Genomic DNA, 17811 nt, shown 5'->3' on the forward strand with positions numbered 1-17811 from the left:
AACTTCTGCAAATATATAGTTAACTTGAAAATCAAGAAGAATAATTTCTTGTAGCAACAATTATAAATAAGATATTTGTACTCACTTCTTCCAGCGTCTTCTGTTTCCACCCCAAGACCCGTAATCGTCGCAAAACTTGATTTCGTTTCTGATGAGTCAAGATTCGATTGATTGGCCATGGATAGACAGACCCGTATCTTGGCCTCGTCACGTCTTCGTACGTTACTTGGTCAATCCAGGATATGTAAAGCTACAAAATTAAGAATACCACTTTATTACCCTTATTCAGAATCTATAGGCAAGCATTATAGATGAGACCTCCAAGATCATTTAACGAGGAAAAGCAAGCAATTTTCATCAGTACAGAATGTCTATACAGTACGAACTATCACAAACTCAAAACTGAATTACTGTCCTGACAAAGCATCAAGAATCAAAAATGACAGAAGTTAACAAAATGATATTTTAATTATAAAATAAATTTTTGAATATACTTACCCGGTGAATATTTAATAGCTGCAACTCTGCGGCTCGATAGAAAACACACTCAAAAAACTCGCGAGCGATCGCTATGAAGGTTGCAGGTGTGCCCACCAGCGCCAACTGTCGGCCAGATACTTCTCTTGCATGTAAACAAACCCTTCAATTCTTCTCGTCCTGCTGCGTCTCTATTGGGGAGGAAGGGAGGGTCATTTAATTTATATATTCACCGGGTAAGTATATTCAAAAATTTATTTTATAATTAAAATATCATTTTTAAATATTTAACTTAGCCGGTGAATATATAATAGCTGATTCACACCCAAGGCGGTGGGTAGAGACCAGAGTTAATTAAGTTTACAGCGTATAAGCTAAGAGTTTTTTCTTTTTGACAGTTATCAATATAACAAAACCAAAATATATAGGTACCTGGTAAGGAAGTTGACTTAGACGATTACTCTGCCTTGTAAGTCTGTCTTCCTCACGGAGCCCAGCGATCCTCTTAGGATGCTGACAGACTCCCAGGAGCTGAAGTATCAAGGGCTGCAACCCATACAACAGGACCTCATCAAACCCCTAATCTGGGCGCTCTCAAGAAATGACATTTGACCACCCGCCAAATCAACCAGGATGCGAAAGGCTTCTTAGCCTTCCGAACAACCCATAAAATAATATTAAAAACATTTCAAGAGACAGATTAAAAGGATATTGGAATTAGGGAAGTGTAGTGGTTGAACCCTCACCCACTACTGCACTCGCTGCTACGAATGGACCCAGTGTGTAGCAGTCCTCGTAAAGAATCTGGACATCTTTCAAGTAAAATGACGCGAACACTGACTTGCTTCTCCAAAAGGTCGCGTCCATTATACTTTGCAGAGATCTATTTTGCTTAAAGGCCACGGAAGTTGCTATAGCTCTAATCTTGTGCGTCTTAACCTTAAGCAAACATCGGTCTTCCTTACTCAAGTGGGAATGGGCTTCTCGTATTAAAAATCTGATAAAATATGACAAAGCATTCTTTGACATAGGTAAGGATGGTTTCTTAACCGAACACCATAACGCTTCAGATTTACCTCGTAAAGGCTTAGTACGAGCTAAATAGAACTTAAGAGCTCTAACGGGACATAATACTCTCTCTAGTTCGTTGCCTACGATCTCTGATAAGCTAGGAATATCAAAAGATTTAGGCCAAGGGCGAGAAGGCAGTTCATTCTTGGCCAGGAAACCAAGTTGAAGAGAACAAGTGGCTTTTTCTGTCGAAAAACCGATGTTCTTGCTGAAGGCATGAAGCTCACTGACTCTTTTAGCCGAGGCCAAGCACACCAGGAAAAGAGTCTTAAGAGTGAGATCCTTCAGGGAGGCTGAATGTAAAGGCTCAAACCTGTCTGACATGAGGAACCTTAGGACCACGTCTAAGTTCCATCCAGGAGTAGCCAAACGACGTTCCTTAGAGGTCTCAAAAGACTTAAGGAGATCTTGTAGATCTTTATTGTTGGAAAGATCTAAGCCTCTATGCGGAAAGACCGAAGCCAACATGCTCCTGTAGCCCTTGATCGTGGGAGCTGAAAGGGAGCGAACTCTTCTCAGGTATAAGAGAAAATCAGCGATTTGGGCTACAGAGGTACTGGACGAGGATACAGATACTGACTTGCACCAGTCTCGGAAGATTTCCCACTTCGATTGGTAAACTCTAATGGTAGAAGCTCTCCTCGCTCTTGCAATCGCACTGGCTGCCTCCTTCGAAAAGCCTCTAGCTCTCGAGAGTCTTTCGATAGTCTGAAGGCAGTCAGACGAAGAGCGTGGAGGCCTTGGTGTACCTTCTTTACGTGGGGCTGACGTAACAGGTCTACTCTTAGAGGAAGACTTCTTGGAAAGTCTACCAGCCATCGAAGTACCTCGGTGAACCATTCTCTCGCGGGCCAGAGGGGAGCAACTAACGTCAACCTTGTCCCTTCGTGAGAGGCGAATTTCTGCAGTACCTTGTTGACAATCTTGAATGGTGGGAATGCATATAGGTCTAGGTGAGACCAATCTAGGAGAAAGGCGTCTATATGTATTGCTGCTGGGTCTGGGACTGGAGAGCAATAGATTGGAAGCCTCTTGGTCATCGAGGTTGCAAAGAGGTCTATGGTGGGTTGACCCCAAGTCGCCCAAAGCCTCTTGCACACGTCCTTGTGGAGGGTCCATTCTGTAGGAATTACCTGACCCCTCCGACTGAGGCAATCTGCTAGAACGTTCAAGTCGCCCTGGATAAACCTCGTTACCAGGGAGATGCCTCGATCTCTTGACCAAATGAGCAGGTCCCTTGCGATCTCGTACAGTGTCAGGGAGTGGGTGCCTCCTTGCTTGGAAATGTAAGCCAAGGCTGTGGTATTGTCCGAGTTGATCTCCACCACTTTGTCTCGAAGGAGACTCTCGAAGCTCATCAAGGCCAGGTGGACTGCCAAAAGCTCCTTGCCGTTGATGTGCATGCTCCTCTGACTTGAGGTCCACAGACCTGAGCATTCCCGACCGTCCAGTGTCGCACCCCAACCCAAATCCGATGCGTCTGAGAATAGAACGTGGTTTGGTTTCTGAACTGCTAGAGTAAGTCCCTCTCTTAGACTGATATTGTCTTTCCACCAATTCAGGCAAGCCTTTACTGTTTCGGAAATCGGGATTGAGACCGCCTCTAGCGTCTTGTCCTTTTTCCAGTGAAAAGCTAGATGGAATTGTAGAGGTCGGAGGTGTAGCCTTCCTAGCGAGACAAACTGCTCCAGGGATGATAGAGTTCCTACTAGACTCATCCAATTCCTGACTGAGCAACGTTCTCTCTTCAACATCCTTTGGATTACGAGCAGGGCTTGATCTATTCGGGGGGCAGACGGAAAAGCCCGAAAAACTGGACTGCGAATCTCCATCCCTAAATACAGTATAGTTTGGGATGGAATCAGCTGGGACTTTTCCATGTTGACCAAAAGTCCCAATTCCTTGGTCAGATCCAATGTCCAATTGAGATCCTTCAGACAGCGATGACTGGACGAGGCTCTGAGAAGCCAGTCGTCCAAGTAAAGGGAGGCTCGGATACCCGATAAATGGAGGAATTTTGCCACATTCCTCATAAGCCTCGTAAACACGAGAGGAGCAGGACTTAGGCCAAAGCACAGGGCCCGAAACTGGTACACCACATTGTCGAACACAAACCTCAGAAAAGGTTGGGAATCTGAGTGAATGGGGATGTGGAAGTATGCGTCTCTTAGGTCGAGAGAGACCATCCAGTCTCCCCTTCTGACCGCTGCTAAGACTGATTTCGTGGTCTCCATAGTGAACTTTGTCTTCGTGACAAAGACGTTCAGAGCACTGACGTCTAGCACCGGTCTCCAACCTCCTGTCTTCTTCGGTACTAGGAAGAGACGGTTGTAAAACCCTGGTGATTGAAGGTCCGAGACTTTGACCACCGCTCCCTTCTCTAGCAAAAGAGACACTTCTAGTTTCAGGGCTTGTCTCTTTGCTTCCTCTCGGTACTTGGGAGGAAGTCGCTAGAGGAGGTTTGTGTACAAATGGAATTTTGTACCCCTCTCTGAGCAACCTCACAGACTGTTGATCTGCGCCTCTCTTCTCCCAGGCTCGCCAGAAGTTCTTGAGTCTGGCACCTACTGCTGTCTGAAGCTGCGGGCAGTCAGACTCTGCCACGTGAGGACTTGGCTCCTTTCCTCTTTCCTCTCTTTCCTTCGGCACGAGTAATTCCCCTGCCGGGGGCTCTGCCACGAAAGGGCGGAATAAACCTGGACGCTGGAGTGTCTATCCTAGGTCTAGCGGAAAAGGAAGTCGAAGGAGTCCCTTTGCGAGCAGAGGACGCTACCAAGTCATGGGTGTCCTTCTGCACGAATGACAAAGCTATGTCCTTAACCAAAAGTTCAGGGAACAAAAACTTCCTTAACCAAAAGTTCAGGGAACAAAAACTTCGATAAAGGGGCAAAGAGTAGCTCAGATCGTTGACCGGGAGTCACTCCTGCCGGCAGAAAAGAGCAAAAAGACTCTCGCTTCTTAAGGACTCCTGAAGTAAACGAGGAGGAGAGCTCATTGGATCCATCGCGGATGGCTTTATCCATGCAGGGCATAATGAGTAAGGAGACATCTCTATCGGCAGATGAGATTTTCCTACTCAAGGCTCCCAAACACCAGTCAAGGAAGTTGAAAACTTCAAAAGCTCTAAAAATGCCTTTAAGTAGATGGTCAAGGTCTGAAGACGACCAACTAATCTTCGAACGTCTCATGGCTAGGCGGCGGGGAGAGTCTACAAGGCTTGAGAAGTCGCCCTGGGCAGAGTCAGGGACTCCCAAGCCGAGAACTTCTCCCGTGGCATACCAGACGCTCGATCTAGACGAGAGTTTAGATGGGGGGAAGGCAAAGGCCGTCTTCCCTAAACTCCTCTTGGTTTCCAACCAATCGCCTAGCAGCCGTAAAGCTCTCTTGGACGAGCGAGAGAGTACAAGTTTTGTAAAGGCTGGCATGTCAGCAGGTACGCCTAAAACAAACTCAGACGGCGGCGAACGAGGAGCCACAGAGATAAAGTGTTCGGGAAACAACTCTTTAAAAATGAGCATGACTTTCTTAAAGTCCATAGATGGCGGAACTGCTCTAGGTTCATCAATATCTGAAGGATGATCCTCAGGCTGAGGGTCAGCAACGTCCTCATCCGAAAGTTCCTCATCTGACAACTGATGAGAAACAAGCAAAGGGGTTGGCAATGCTTGACACGCAGCGTCCACCCGCACTGGTCCATAAGTGGCGGAGCAGGACGCAGCGTCCTGTAACTGCTTGACAGTCTGAGAACTGTCAACAACAACAGGTGCGTGAGGACGCACAGCGTCCACCCGAGAATGCTTAGACCGCCTAGTCTGCGCAGTCAAAACAACTCTCGGTTGCGGAAGTTGACGCTCAGCGTCAAAACAAGTCAACTCCGATGGTTGGCGAACGTCCTGAACATCACCAGGCGCATCAGCAAGTTGCCTAACGTCCAAATGCGGCTGAAAATCCACACGAGATCGCATCGAGTGTGGTACTACCCCAACCGCTTGACGTGACTTGGCTACACCAGCGTCAACAAGTCGCACAACAGAACGTTTGGGTGGCTGAAGGCCAGGATCTCGATGAGATAAACGGCTAGGCTCAACGGAAACCTTATCGGCATTGTAGTCTTCCATAAGGGACGCAAGCTTAGACTGCATGTCCTGCAGTATAACCCATTTTGGGTCCACAGGAATGGGTGCGGTAACCGACGGGGTTAGCGTCTGAGACGGCACAACTTTGCCTTGCTTAGGCGGCGAGCAGTCATCCGATGACTGCAACGGGTCCGAACTGTCCCAATGACTACATCCAGGACGTTGGACCTGTCCTGAAGGGACCGACTTCCGTTTAAGAGGCCTAGAAACCTTGCTCCACGGTTTCTTGCGTGAAAAGCCTTCGGAAGACGAGGTAAAAATGGGCTCTCTCGTCTTATGGTAGGGGCGATCTTGGTGAGATACGCCTGATACCAAAGAGGGAACGTCTGTTCGCTGATCAAGGCCTCTCGAACCCATAAGTCGTACGATATTACTTCTCCCCTGGGCTTGGGAGCTTGCAAGAGGTCCCGGACTAGGTGAACGACAGGCACGAACAGACGAACCCTCGGTCACAACACTGTTCACAACACTTTGCGCACTAATCACTTTCCCACTTTCCGCCGTGGCACTATGACACTTAAGTTCCTTCACGTCAGCCATGAGTTGATTACGATCAGTTGCTAACGCTTCAACTCTCTCCCCCAAGGCATGAATAGCACGTAACATGTCTTGCATAGACGGTTCCTGAGTGCTAGAAGGGGGGTTAGGAACAACCACTACAGGGGAAGGATTAGGTTCAGGGGCATGTGGAGAGGAAAAATCTACAGACCTAGATGAACTTCTCCTTACCCTATCTCTCTCTAATCTACGTGCATATTTATCGTATTCGAGCCAATCGAATTCCGAAAGGCCCACACATTCCTCACACCGATCTCCCAATTGACAGGTTTTACCCCGACAATTGGAACAAATAGAATGTGGGTCGAGAGAAGCCTTTGGAAGACGCCTATTACAGTCCCTAGCATTACACTTTCGAAATCTAGGTACTTGAGAAGGGTCAGCCATTTTGAATTAGTCAAAGAAAATTCCAAAAACAATCTAAGTCATCAACAAATAATCCGATTCAATAAAGAGTTCAAGAGTTTATGTTGAGGAAAAACACCTGCACTGCGAAAGCTCAAACCAAAATAAAGTACTTCACCAAATATGATGAGAAAACTCCAGGTTCTACAGCGAGTATGAATACGTCTTGTCGTCAACGTCGACAGAGAAGAATTGAAGGGTTTGTTTACATGCAAGAGTGGTATCTGGCCGACAGTTGGCGCTGGTGGGCACACCCGCAACCTTCATAGCGATCGCTCGCGAGTTTTTTGAGTGTGTTTTCTGTCGAGCCGCAGAGTTGCAGCTATTATATATTCACCGGCTAAGTTAAATATTTAAAACTCAATATATTAAGTGTAAGGATTTGTATTTTATGCATTGCATTTTACTACATAATCATATCATATTATCGAATTAGTTTTGCAGAAATTTTGGTCAAACATAGAACTGAAAATTTAAAATTTGTATATCTGGGATATTTTTTTGTTAAAACCTTATATATTACCTCTGCATTTGCCAGCACATTGCTAACCAGAGACATGTAAGCACGCATATCTGCTTTCTGAGTTGTGTCCAGGCCCTCGGTTAAAGACACGCCCTTTGGAAAGAACAAGATAAAAATAATTCAAACCAGTCTAAAGAGGAACCATCTAATTACGAGGTAATTATACAAGTAAAATACAGTACAAAGTTTGTTACATATTCATATAAGAAACCACTAAACCAGTCGTAGTTTCCACAACTACACTTTCAATCATTAGTATTTGTTGTTCAAGTCTTGTTTACAAGAAATCAGTGTTCCCAAATGTTCTTAATCAATTTTGGCAAAGAAGTAAAATTCCAGTAATATTTCTCAAATTCCTCTTATAGCCTACAAATTTTCACACAAAATGTAATTATAGATCAAATAAATCTAGAAATTCTTTTAGATGGAATACTTTTGCTACTGTATATGTGACTCTGAGGTTTAGTTACTTTTCTGCTAACTTGGTAATACTGCACTAAACTAACAGAGAAGTTTTTTTACCAAGGTCGTATTCAGCAACTATCTGTTTGTATTATTTCGGAACTCAGGCAACAAAGTCATCATCAAAATATTGCTTTATTACAAAATATCAACAAAATACTAGAAAATAGATATATACTGCATAAACAGTTAATATGCCATAGCGTCGTCTGCTACGAGACCACTAGTTGGCATGTTGCTTGCAGAAGCGAGTTGGTGAGTCATCAGCTGATGACCAATACAAACAAATAATTTGCTACTGTACTTCATTATATGAAGTGCAATATAAAAATAAATTAGTTTATTACATATGAATGATGATTGTAGGTTTATGTTTTATGTCTAGTGAGTGTTAGTGCTTGTATGTCATTAGTTGGGTATTTGGGGGTTGTCAAAACTCCTCTATGCAACTTTTTCTTAGTGTTGAGACACAGGGTGATTTTTGGGGGAATATTTCAGTAAAAAGGGTGCGTCTTATGACACGGGAAATACAGTAATTTGTATTTTGCCTAAAAATACAAACCTTTGTCCTTTAATTGGAGTATGACTTATGCAAAGCTGGAATGGTCATTACTCTTTAACAAGCAGCCCTCCCTTTGATCTATGATTAGCTGGGTGGTTGAGTTGGGTAGTGTATCTTGAAGGTCTCGGATTTGCATTATTAGGAAAAACACAAAATAAACCTAAAATTAATTATTCGTTCCACCACGTGTTACAAACCCTTGGGCTCTAATATGAGACTCATCCTTATAAGGACGGAATTCCCTAAAACCAAATTGGCTTGTTAATTGGGCCCGGGCGATGTCAATATGCCTATTGCCAACCTCCTAGCTACCTAGGCAATATAACTGCATGACTGTTGCACCCTATGAGTGAGGAAGAAGAAAGGTAAAACAACGTCATTCTTACCTTTCAAACCTAGTCTTACATTGCAACTGTTATATTATAGCGAGATGCTTCATGTCATGTGAGGGAGTTAAGCTCACTGCACAACTTGTTGAGCAGATACCGCGGGTCCCATGGAGAACGCGTCCAGGGCTTTATGGGTATACTCCCACAATCAGTGGCCAATGAACAGATTCCTTCTTTCTGCACTTGCACCACAGATGGTCGAACCTATATCTCCGACTTTGTGAGGTAGCACTCCATCTGCATTTTTTTGGATGGTGTCACAAAGCCACAACAAAAGTGCATTCTTGGAAATTGGCTTTTTCACCCTCTCACTAAGGAACAGCCTCTGGTGTGATTGTCGGTAACATTCAATTCTCTCGGGGTAGAGGGGCCTAGCACCCACACAGGACAGAAAAGTATACCATCATAATTGCTAGTTGCATATTGGAGGGAGGATGGAAAAAAACTTGGATTGTGTGCTTTCGGATTTTGGTCTTGACCACAAACATCAGGTCAAATGAAAAACAAGACCTTTTTCTATTCTTCAGAATGACTCAGCAGTCGAGATACCGTGCAGTTCCCCTACTCTCTTTGCCAAGGCCAACGCAAGGAGAAAAAGTCATGTGTGAGATCTCTACACACAAGATCCCTATCTGACGCTATCCTCAAGGGTTCATATAGCAAATGCTTGAGAGAGAGCAGAGTACACTCTTGTGTGTGGAGGCGATCGTGGTGCTCGTATATCTTGTGTAGTCTCATGGAGAAGGTGGAAGTTGAGAATCGTGATCTACCTTCGTGCATACACATGAGGAAAGTTCTTGTTCCTCAGGGGAGAAAGAGGAACAATTGGAGTACTCAACATCTGTGGCAGATATCTCCCGTCAACCTTCAAAGTTTGTCTGCTTGTTAATGTTCATATGCATGGAGCTGTAACCGAAGCATCCAAGGAACATCCATGGATAGGAGAGGTTGCGAGATCACCAGTGGTTGCACCTTATTTCTCCTGAGACTTGACACTGGTAAATAAACCAGACTGACACTTCAGAGAGTTGAGACTGATTGGTTGAAGGGGAGAGCACGCACATCAGATCCCTCTTCATAGAAGTCCAGAATTTCCGAGCTGATGACAATTACCTCTGTAGCAGATGAAGAAGGATCCTCTCCTGTAGCAGGCAAGGACACACCAATGACCTCTATACTATGTCCCTCCTCTACACGTGGAACAGCCAAAGAAGAGGGAGCAGGCAGGTTAGTCTTTTGGGACCTAAAAGCTGGTACCTCCAGAAGCTTCTCAGATGATGGACACCTTCAATACCCCAGGCAGGTCACAGCATACCAAGATCTTGGCCCTTCTAGGAGGAGTTTGTAAACAGCCATCGTAGTGTTGGAAGTAGTTAAGAGATAGTGGTGTATTACCTATGTTAGTTGAAAGCAATACTGCTGTCTCACTCAATGAATTACCAGAGTGCATGGCTAGGACTACCCTGCCCTTGCAAATTCCTATGGAGGTCTCGTCCCGAGAGGAAATCCAAGGAGAGACAGAGCTAGAATTTCTTCAGCTTCAGTTTGGGCATTGCCAAGTCCAATGCTGATGAATCCATCTTATACTTTCACTTCTTCTTCAAGTACTCCACTCACTGCACAGGAGGCCACTCCCTACACTCGTCACAGGAGATGACTGCTGCATCTTTGGCCAGGCTTATCATAGTAAAGTCACATGTTTGCCAAATAAACCAACTTCACATAACAACAGCAAGGTAACTAAACACTCAGAAAAACATAAAACAGCCAAAGCAGGACATGCGGAGGGACTTCAGTAAACTGCCGCAGCCGAAGAAAAAGTAAGGGAAGCTCCATCTGTCGGGTGGGTGTGTCTTACCCACTACCCAACAGGCAACTATGTTTACCTCATTATAAAGTTTAACAGCCATTCCAGCTTCATTGAAGTCATAATCCAATGAAAGGTCAAAGGACTGTATTATACTGTAGGTAGGAACAAATCCTAAAACCTGCCACATCAAAAGGATTGCAATTATATGAACAAGCAAACTTAAAACCATGATGCTAGCAAATACATTTGCAGGGAGACTAAACAGAAAACTTTAACTCTCACCTTACAGCAGAGTCTAGCTCTCAAAGGAATTTATTTCCATAAACACTCATAAAATGTGAACACCGGATAAGGTACACACGCATACAATTAACTATCGCAGGCAAACAAGTTTCTCGATAAGAAAACATAACCTTAAACTCGTCGGTGTGAGTGATGCCCGTGCACAAGCAGTAAATAAATCACTTGCTCTATATTCTTAACTGCTTTATGCACATAGGGGGCCTAATAAGACAATCACCAGCTCAAAGAGCATTCAAGGGAGAGCAAGCACACAGGAAAGCCAAACAACCACCTTGAGTGTTAAGTGAAGCTCTCCGATCATTTAAGTGAACACCAAGTTCCCAACACGACAGAATTTCTAGCCCATACAGGATCGTGATATGCCAACAGGAGAGCAAGTTCAGAGGGGCATGAGGAGAGACAACTGTGTGATCCAGGCTCGCTGTGATCATGCTTCGATCCTGATAGCGTCGTGAGGCTGGATCTCACAATATTCAGATTGCTTGTTACAACCCAAACACAGGTGAAAGGATAGGTTTCACCATTGGTGCTAGGATCCAAGCACACTGTGAGCCTGGGTCACAAGCAGTGATAGACCGCTTGCTCCAAGCAATACTCTCAGGTAGATTTTCACCTTTGCCAAAGTGATCCAGACTACCTGTGAGACTGAATCTTGTCGTAACACTGAATCGCATGGGAGCCCACATCGTGAGGTATGAAAGATCGCTTGATTCAAGCAAATATCTCAGGTGAAAAGTAGCTTTCACCTTGGGGTTGCGATCCAAGCTCGCTAGAGCCTGAATCTCGTTGCTATGAGGTAAGAGATAGCTAGTACAGTACAAGCAAAACTTAGGTGAAAGAAAATTTTCACCCTTGCGCTGCGATCCAGGATTTCAAGATGTTGAGAGATTGCTTGTTTAAAGTAAACCTCTCCGGTGAAAGGCTAGCTTTCACCTTTGGCACCATGACTCAGACTTGCTAGCACCTGAATCGCATTGTGAAGAATTGAGAGATCACTTACTTTAAGCAAAACTTTCAGATAAAAGGAAACTTTCCCCTTGGAGGCTACGATACAGGAATCACATCACAAGTTTGGCTCACAAGGGTTCAAGAGATCGTTTGTATTAAACAAAACTCTCAACTGAAAAGAAATACAATAACTTCTGGCACTTGAATCACGTCGTGAGGAGGTGAGAGATTGCTTGCATTAAGCCAGCTTTCACCTTTTATGTCATCAGAAACAGGAGAATGCTTCTGAGCTACCCTAATAGATAAACTACCAAGCTAGGGCAGCAAGTCGTGCTAGCGACTGTGTCTGCCAAAATCCCTGAAGGGTCGGCAGGCTCAGAGGGAGAAAAAGTGAAAGGCTAACTTCCACTCGAGTGCCTGACGCCGTCGAGAATTCGCTTAAAAAGAGAACCTTCTAAGTGATTGCAGAACAAGTCAGGAGAGTGGTCGTTAAGCAACTGCTTCGAATAAGCATGGCTGAAACATTGAATTAACAGCAATCTCTAGGACACAAGATGCTCGTGTGTTTGCCGACAGATTGGCGTACACAGACGGAACATATTTCCTCTCCAGAGGTTTTCTGATCCTATGACTTCCCAGACATTTAAATTCAAACCAGTAAAAGCAAGCCCCTGGCAACAGTTGTTCACCTCTAATCAAAGTAAAGAGTTAATGGCCCCTGGCAACAGTTGTTCACCTCTAATCAAAGTAAAGAGTTAATGGCCCCTGGCAACAGTTGTTCACCTCTAATCAAAGTAGAGTTAATGGCCCCTGGCAACAGTTGTTCACCTCTAATCAAAGTAAAGAGTTAATGGAGTCCTGATGCTAATTAGGTCTCCAAATCAAGGAATAAATCCCAAGAGTAAAAGTTTCATTTGCCATAGCCAGTGAATGTGGAAGGAAACATCTGTCTTCAACCATGGCTAAGGTCAAAGTGAAGAAGGTATGAGTGAGCAGAGGCTGCTGTTTCTCCCTGCTACCACTGGTAACTACATGAATGGTTGTTGACACCTTTAAATTTTACAGCTGTATGCCAGCTTGCATTAACATCTATATCCATAGTAATGAATGAAAGGTTTGTATTTGTGTTGGCAAAATTAACTTTCACTTTGGTCAAGTCAAAGCTCATCACCTTTCTGTGTAGGATTGGAAGCTTGAAATATTCTTGAACATATCTGGTGTTCTAGTAAATTATTATTATAATTATTACAAGCTAAGCTACAACCCTAGTTTGAACAGCAGAATGCTATAAGCATAAGGGCTCCAACAGGGAAAAATAGCCCAATGAGGAAAGGAAATAAGGAAATAAATAAACTATGAGAAGTAATAAACAATCAAAATAAAATATTATAAGAACAGTAACATTAAAATGAATCTTTTAAATATAAACTTTAAAAAGACTTATGTCAGCCTGTTCAACATAAAAACATTTGCTGCAAGTATGAACTTTTGAAGTTCTACCGATTCAATTACCCAATTCGGAAGATCATTCCACAACTTCATCACAGCTGGAATAAAACTCCTAGAATACAGTGTAGTATTGTGCCTCATGTTGGAGAAGGCTTGACTATTAGAATTAACTGCATGCAAAGTATTACGAACTGGACGGTATAGACAGGGAAGATCTGAATGTAAAGAATGGTCAGAATTAAGAAAAATCTTATACAACATTCATAATGAATTAATTGAACGACACTGTCAGAGAACATCATCTAGATCAGGAATAAGAAATTTATTAGACCATAAGTTCCTATCCAGCATATTAAGATAGGAACTAGCAGCTGAAGAGCAAACAGGAGAATTATACTCAAAACAAGGTAGCATGAAAGAATTAAAACTCTTCTTCAGAATAGATTGATCACCAAAAATCTTACAAGACCCTCAATAAGACAAGTTTTTGTGAAATTAAAGAAGACAGACCTAATGTGTTTCTCAAAAGTAAACGCTGTTGACAATCACACCTAAAATTTTAGAAGTCATACAGTTAAAAAAAACATTATCAATGCTGAGATCCAGATGTTGAGAATCAACTGTCCTTGACCTACTTACAATCATACTTTGAGTTTTGTTTGGATTCAACTTCATGCCCCATAATTTGCACCATGCACTAATTTTAGCTAGATCTCTATTAAGGGATTCAGCAATCCCAGATCTACATTCAGCAGATGGAATTGATGCAAATAGAGCAGCATCATGTGAATATGCAACAAGCTTGTTTTCTAGGCCAAACCACATGTCATGTGTATATAGTATGAAAAGTAATGGGTCAAGAACACTACCCTGATTGATTGATAGATTGATTTGAGGTTTTCTGGCATCCTGAAACACTACCCTGAGGAACAGCAGATATCACATCCCTATACTCACTATGGTCCCCATCAACAACAACTCTATGTGATCTATTACTTAAAGATTAAATAATGATGTTAATAAAAGACCCACCCATTCCCAACTGTTTGAGTTTGAAAACAAGGGCCTCATGATTAACACGGTCAAAGGCAGCACTAAAATCAAAGCCAATCATACAAACCTCCTAACCACAATCAAGGAATTTCTGTACAACACTGGAGATTGTAAGAAGGGTATCATCCGCTCCAAGGCCTTTACGAAAACAAAATTGCAAACTAGGGAACAGATAATTACCTTCAGCAAACCTGTTTAGCCATTTTGCCAAATGATGTTCACAAACTTCAGATAATATGGGAGTTATGGAAATTGGGCGGTAGTCAGTTAAACTTGAGTTACCACAAATACAGTACATTTAAATGGTGGAGTAACATTACCAATTCTCCTCTTCTTGTTAACTTGTGCAAATTAACAGATAACTTTGGAGCTAAGAAATCTGCAATTTTATCAAAAACAAAGGAAATATACCATTTGGGTCTACTGTACACCTCCATTTCATCAAGGGCTTTAATTTCACGACATCCAAAGGCTAAACAAGTTAGTTTAGCCTCAGGAAACCAGGAATGAGGAAAATCAAGTTTTTCTTATTTCTAATGTTCTTTCATATGTTGAATAATATGTACCATGTCACAGAAAGACCAAACAAGTTACCATGCAATCAATGGTAAAGGTTAAGATCAATATCAGGGATAGCACTAACCCAACAGTAGCTCCCTCAATAATCCTAAAAATACCATAAAATGAATGATGGTAACTCTACAATAAGGTACTGTATGTTATCACTTTACCTGAAGAAATCTCGATGACTATTAGAGATCCTATTATTATTATTACTAGCTAAGCTAGAACCATAGTTAAGAAAGCAGGATGATATAAGCCCAAGGGCTACAACTGGGAACTATAGCCCAATGAGGAAAGGAAAATAGGAAATAAATAAAATACCCGAGAACTAATGAACAATTAAAATATTTTAAGAACTGTAGCAACATTAAAATAGATCTTTCATAACTTGAAAAACTTTGGAAAAACCAGGGGAAGAGAAATAAGATGGAATAGTGTAACCTGTGACGGGCCGAGAGAAGGTTGTGACTCGAAGACAGGGTGCAAGCAACTGAGTGAGTTTATTATACAACACTCTCCTTTATATACAAAAGCTCAAGGCAATAAGAATTTTCATGTTTAAAATTGACACCGTTACCGCTGAGAAAAACAAACATGTTTTTTCAGTTTCTTTTTAGTGCGAGGGGAGAGCGAAGATACAAGCAATATATACACAAAATGAACTATGTACAATCGTGTGACACACGGTGGGTACATGGCTCCCCCCTTTAAAATGACATACTGAATATGTTAAATAGGTGCCCTGAATCTGGAGAGGTAGTAGTAAAAACTGCGCCGATTAACGGCAGTGAGTGGCTGTAGAAGTCGTTGGTTGGGGCACGAGCGAGTGGTGGATGATGGGTGGCTTTGTTGCCGCTCCAGCTCGACACGGGGTAGGCGAGTGTGTCCTACGGCATTCATAGGCGTGTGTGTCCTACGGCATTCGCGTCAGCTTCGGTTGAAGTTGAATAAGTGTCCTCTCCGTCAGGAGTGGAGGCATTGATGGAGGTTTTGAAGGTCATGATGTGGCTGTCCATAAGGGCGTCGGCTTTGGTCATAAAGTCCTTTATGGGTAAACTATCGACATCGGGTATGGCAGCGCGTACAGTTCGGGTAAATGGCCTACCCCAAGGACATGAAGTAGGTTCACCTCACGAGGAGAGCCGTCTGCGGTAGGTTGCAGGCGAGTGATACTGGTCATTTTTGCGAGGGTGAGCGAAGCCCTTTGGTACCCCAATGGTTGTTGAGAGAGCTGAAGAAACTTTCCTATACGGGCGGCTGGTGACGGCGAGTACTTCTGCAGAAGGTATGCGTTGATGGCGTCATAGTAACGAAGGGGAGTCACTCCGGGGTCACCAATGTGACGGTGACAAGAGAAGGGTTGTGACTCAAAGACAGGGTGAAAGCAACTGAGTGAGTTTATTACAGAACACACCTTTATATACAAAATCTCAAGGCAACACGAATTTTCATGTTTAAAATTGACACCGTTACTGCTGAGAAAAACAGACATGTTTTTTCAGGTTCTTTTTAGTGCGAGGGGAGAGCGAAGAAACAAACAATATATACACAAAATGAACTATGTACGATTGTGTGACACAGTTGGTACAGCCTAAAGCAAGAGAACTCTACCCCAAGACAGTGGAAGACCATGGTACAGAGGCTAAGGTTTGATTTGGAGTGTCCTGCTCCAAGAAAAGCTGCTTATCATAGCTAAGAGTCTCTTCTACCCTTGACAAGAGGAAAGTAGCCATTGAACAAATACAGTGCAATATTTAACACCTTGGGTGAAGAGGAATTGTTTGGTAATCTCAGTGTTGTCAGGTGTATGAGGACAATGGAGAATATGGAAAGAATAAGCCAGACTATTCAGTGTATGTGTAAGCAAAGGAAAGATAAGCCATAACCAGAGAGATGAAACCAGTGTAATACTGTCTGGCCAGTCAAAGGACCCAATAACTCTAATCTTTAGTATCTCAACGGGCAGCTGGTGCCTTGGCCAACCTACTACAATACAAAATACTTTGGTCTGCTTCTAGGGTTTGGTAAAGCCATCTACAGAAGGTTGTGAAGATGGAAATTATAGGCTCTTGCAATCCTTTAAAATGTAAAGGGACCAGAAACTATTGTGAGTCCGAGGAGATCACTCAAAGTTGGGAAACTCGGCTTTAGATTCATTCAAACGAGAGGACTTCAATACCCCTGGGTAGAGCCAATGAGATAGAACAAACCTAAAGATTGATATTGTGTTCTTTCTTTAATTACTGTTTTTATGCCAAGTTCTACTTTGACTTGCTCTGTGTATGAGGACTCAACCTTCTTCTATCTTGTGTACTTTATGCCCAGATAGTCTATGTCTTGATTTATGCTTTTCGGCAACTTCTGAGTCTTTTATCTTGATTGTTATCTCAAGTCACTTCCATATTTATGAATAAATGTTCCTCTCCTTTTCAAATCATATGTCCCAACCTTCTCTATCAATTTCCAGCTTCCTTACCATAAATGAATCATTTTAAGGTCACACCTATTCAGAAACTCCTCAACTTCATAAGCAGTACTGTGCCTTATTTCCTGCCGATTGAAAGACCACAGGATGTATACTGTATATATTATAATCTTATGTGGTTTACTATTAAGATTCTGATATCTGCTTATTACCTACCCTATAGCTAACAAAAGGAGGGCAAAATTATGAATAAATTACAAATACTAAATGCAATAACCACTTAGGTTATCATAAGTATACAATAAATAGTTATAATTCACTATGAAAACAACTAAATATGAAATATATATCATATATCCAAGTAACAAAATACAAATGTCTGCTGCAATAAATAACTATAAATTTTTCATGAGGCACGAGAGAACAGAGTAACAAGTAGATTGATGAATGCTTACAACCCCATGGGGGGGGGGGGGCAGTTGTACCATGCTGCACTTCTTTTATATTCTACTTTACCTCTGTCCTTCTTTCCTTTCTTCCATTTTGCTGTCTAACCTCTTTTAACTTCATGAAGTAACAAGTTTTTTTCTTTTTTCCCCAGTTGTACTTAGCCACTGAATGGCTTCAGAAGTCCCAGTGCTGGGCTTTAAAGCCCAAATTTGTCTACCCTCAATTA

General features: G+C 42.6%; 1 protein-coding gene across 1 annotated transcript in view; it reads right to left on the reverse strand.

The window, feature by feature from the left end:
• LOC137625794 (metaxin-2-like) overlaps nt 1-17811 on the reverse strand; it is a 63313-nt gene that overhangs the window by 2534 nt on the left and 42968 nt on the right. Inside the window, exons 4-5 of the mRNA XM_068356681.1 lie at nt 7171-7263; nt 86-250 (exon numbers count right to left, since the gene is read on the reverse strand). Of these exons, the coding sequence (XP_068212782.1) occupies nt 86-250; nt 7171-7263 (258 nt within the window). The remainder of the gene's footprint in view (nt 1-85; nt 251-7170; nt 7264-17811) is intronic.

This window comes from Palaemon carinicauda, chromosome 32 (assembly GCF_036898095.1).
Source record: "Palaemon carinicauda isolate YSFRI2023 chromosome 32, ASM3689809v2, whole genome shotgun sequence".
In the NCBI taxonomy this organism is placed as follows: Eukaryota; Metazoa; Arthropoda; class Malacostraca; order Decapoda; family Palaemonidae; genus Palaemon; species Palaemon carinicauda.